The 1,579-nt window shown below is 33.1% G+C and overlaps 1 protein-coding gene across 1 annotated transcript in view; it reads left to right on the top strand.

The window, feature by feature from the left end:
• Positions 1 to 1,579, top strand: part of LOC103212824 (phospholipid-transporting ATPase ABCA3-like) — a 129,843-nt gene that overhangs the window by 62,708 nt on the left and 65,556 nt on the right. Inside the window, exon 7 of the mRNA XM_007958762.1 lies at positions 1,010 to 1,182. Coding sequence (XP_007956953.1) covers positions 1,010 to 1,182 — 173 coding nt within the window. The remainder of the gene's footprint in view (positions 1 to 1,009; positions 1,183 to 1,579) is intronic.

Here is a 1,579-nt window from a genome sequence, read left to right as displayed (position 1 = left end):
AAAAAAAATTAGGAAATCTAAATAAGTTATGGGCTTTAGTAATAATGTGTCAATATTGATTCATTAATTGTAAATAATTTTCTTTCCTAATGTATGCTTTTAGAATAATAAGGAAAACCAGCTGCAGATTATATGTAACTCGGTACTATCTTCACTGTTTCTCTGTAAATATAAAACTGTTTTCAAAACCAGACCTTTTTAAAGTGAGGGAAAGTTTATAATTTTCTTATTGGGAATTCTGTACCTTTTACTCATGACCTTTCTTCTCAAGAAAGTTCAAAAAGTGTCAGCTAATGGTCATTTTTATCTTATTTAAATGATAATGGGTTATCATTTCCAAGAATATTTGCACTTTACAACTTTCTTCTAATCATCAATTTAAGGTTTTACTCCTCTGAAAGTATTTTTATTATATTTTACCTGCCATGCAATAATGACGAGACAGCCAAAGACAAAAACTAAACTCACTGCCAATCTGTTTCAACTCATAATGCCCTCCACTGAGTTTGTGAGGCAGTAAATCTTTACGGAAGTGTTGTTGTTGTTGTTGTTATATGCCATCGAGTTGGACCCAACTCATAGCGACTCCTCCTTGGGTTTCCGAGGCAGTATCACTATGGAAGTAGATTGCCCCATCTTCCTTACAAGGAGTGGCTGGTAGGTTTGAACCGCCAGCCTTCTGGTTACCAGTCAAGTGCCTTTGGAATACGCTACCAAAGCTCCTGATTGCCCCATATTCCTTCTGTGGAGTGGCTTGTGGGTTTGAACCACTAGGCTTCTGGTTATCAGTCAAATGCCTTAGGCACTAGGTCACTAGAGCCCCTAAATAATCACTTATCTCATTCTAAAAATTTGTCACAATTTAATCTCATATTCCATCTTATCCTGTGTTATCCTTTTTTACTATTTTCTTACACCTTGTTCATGATATCAATGTTCTACAGTAAAATGATTTCTCTCTCTCTCTCTCTCTCTCTTTCTCTCTCTCTCTCTTTTTTGCCATTTGCAGATAGTGTTTATTCTTTGGAAGACGATATGATTGGAAAGAATTTGTTTGCAATGGGTACTACAGGCTTTGCTTTTCTGCTTTTGATTTTTTCTGGGGATACTAGATGGTGGTGGAAACTAAAAAAAAATTTCATTCAATACGTATACTTTGCCATCTACAAGAAATTCAATAAGGTGAGTAATTGAGCATGAACTTTAAGGACAATTGTAAGATAATTGAATATTAATCCTGAAAAATATGTATCTCCATGTCACTATCTCTGTTACTGGATAAAAGAAAAATCAAGAATCTATAGGAATGAATTTTCTTAAATAAATTTTATTGAAGTACAATTTACCTATAATAAACTGCATTCATTTTGTTGATCATTTCAAAGAACCAAATTTTGACTTTACTAATTTTCTCTAGTACTGACCACTTTCTCTTTGATTGATTTCTGGTCTTATTTTTATCTTCTTCCTTCTACTTACTTTTTCTTTACCTTTCTCCTTTCTTCTAGTTTTTTAATGGGAAGACTTAAGCCATTGCTTTCAGATTTTTCTTCTTTTTTAATATAAGCATATAAGCTTA

This window comes from Orycteropus afer, unplaced genomic scaffold (genome assembly GCF_000298275.1).
Source record: "Orycteropus afer afer isolate SDZICR_OR568_19922 unplaced genomic scaffold, OryAfe1.0 scaffold01125, whole genome shotgun sequence".
Taxonomy (NCBI): Eukaryota; Metazoa; Chordata; class Mammalia; order Tubulidentata; family Orycteropodidae; genus Orycteropus; species Orycteropus afer.
Note: the sequence above shows the minus strand (reverse complement) of the source record. Positions and strands in the feature narration are given on the sequence as shown.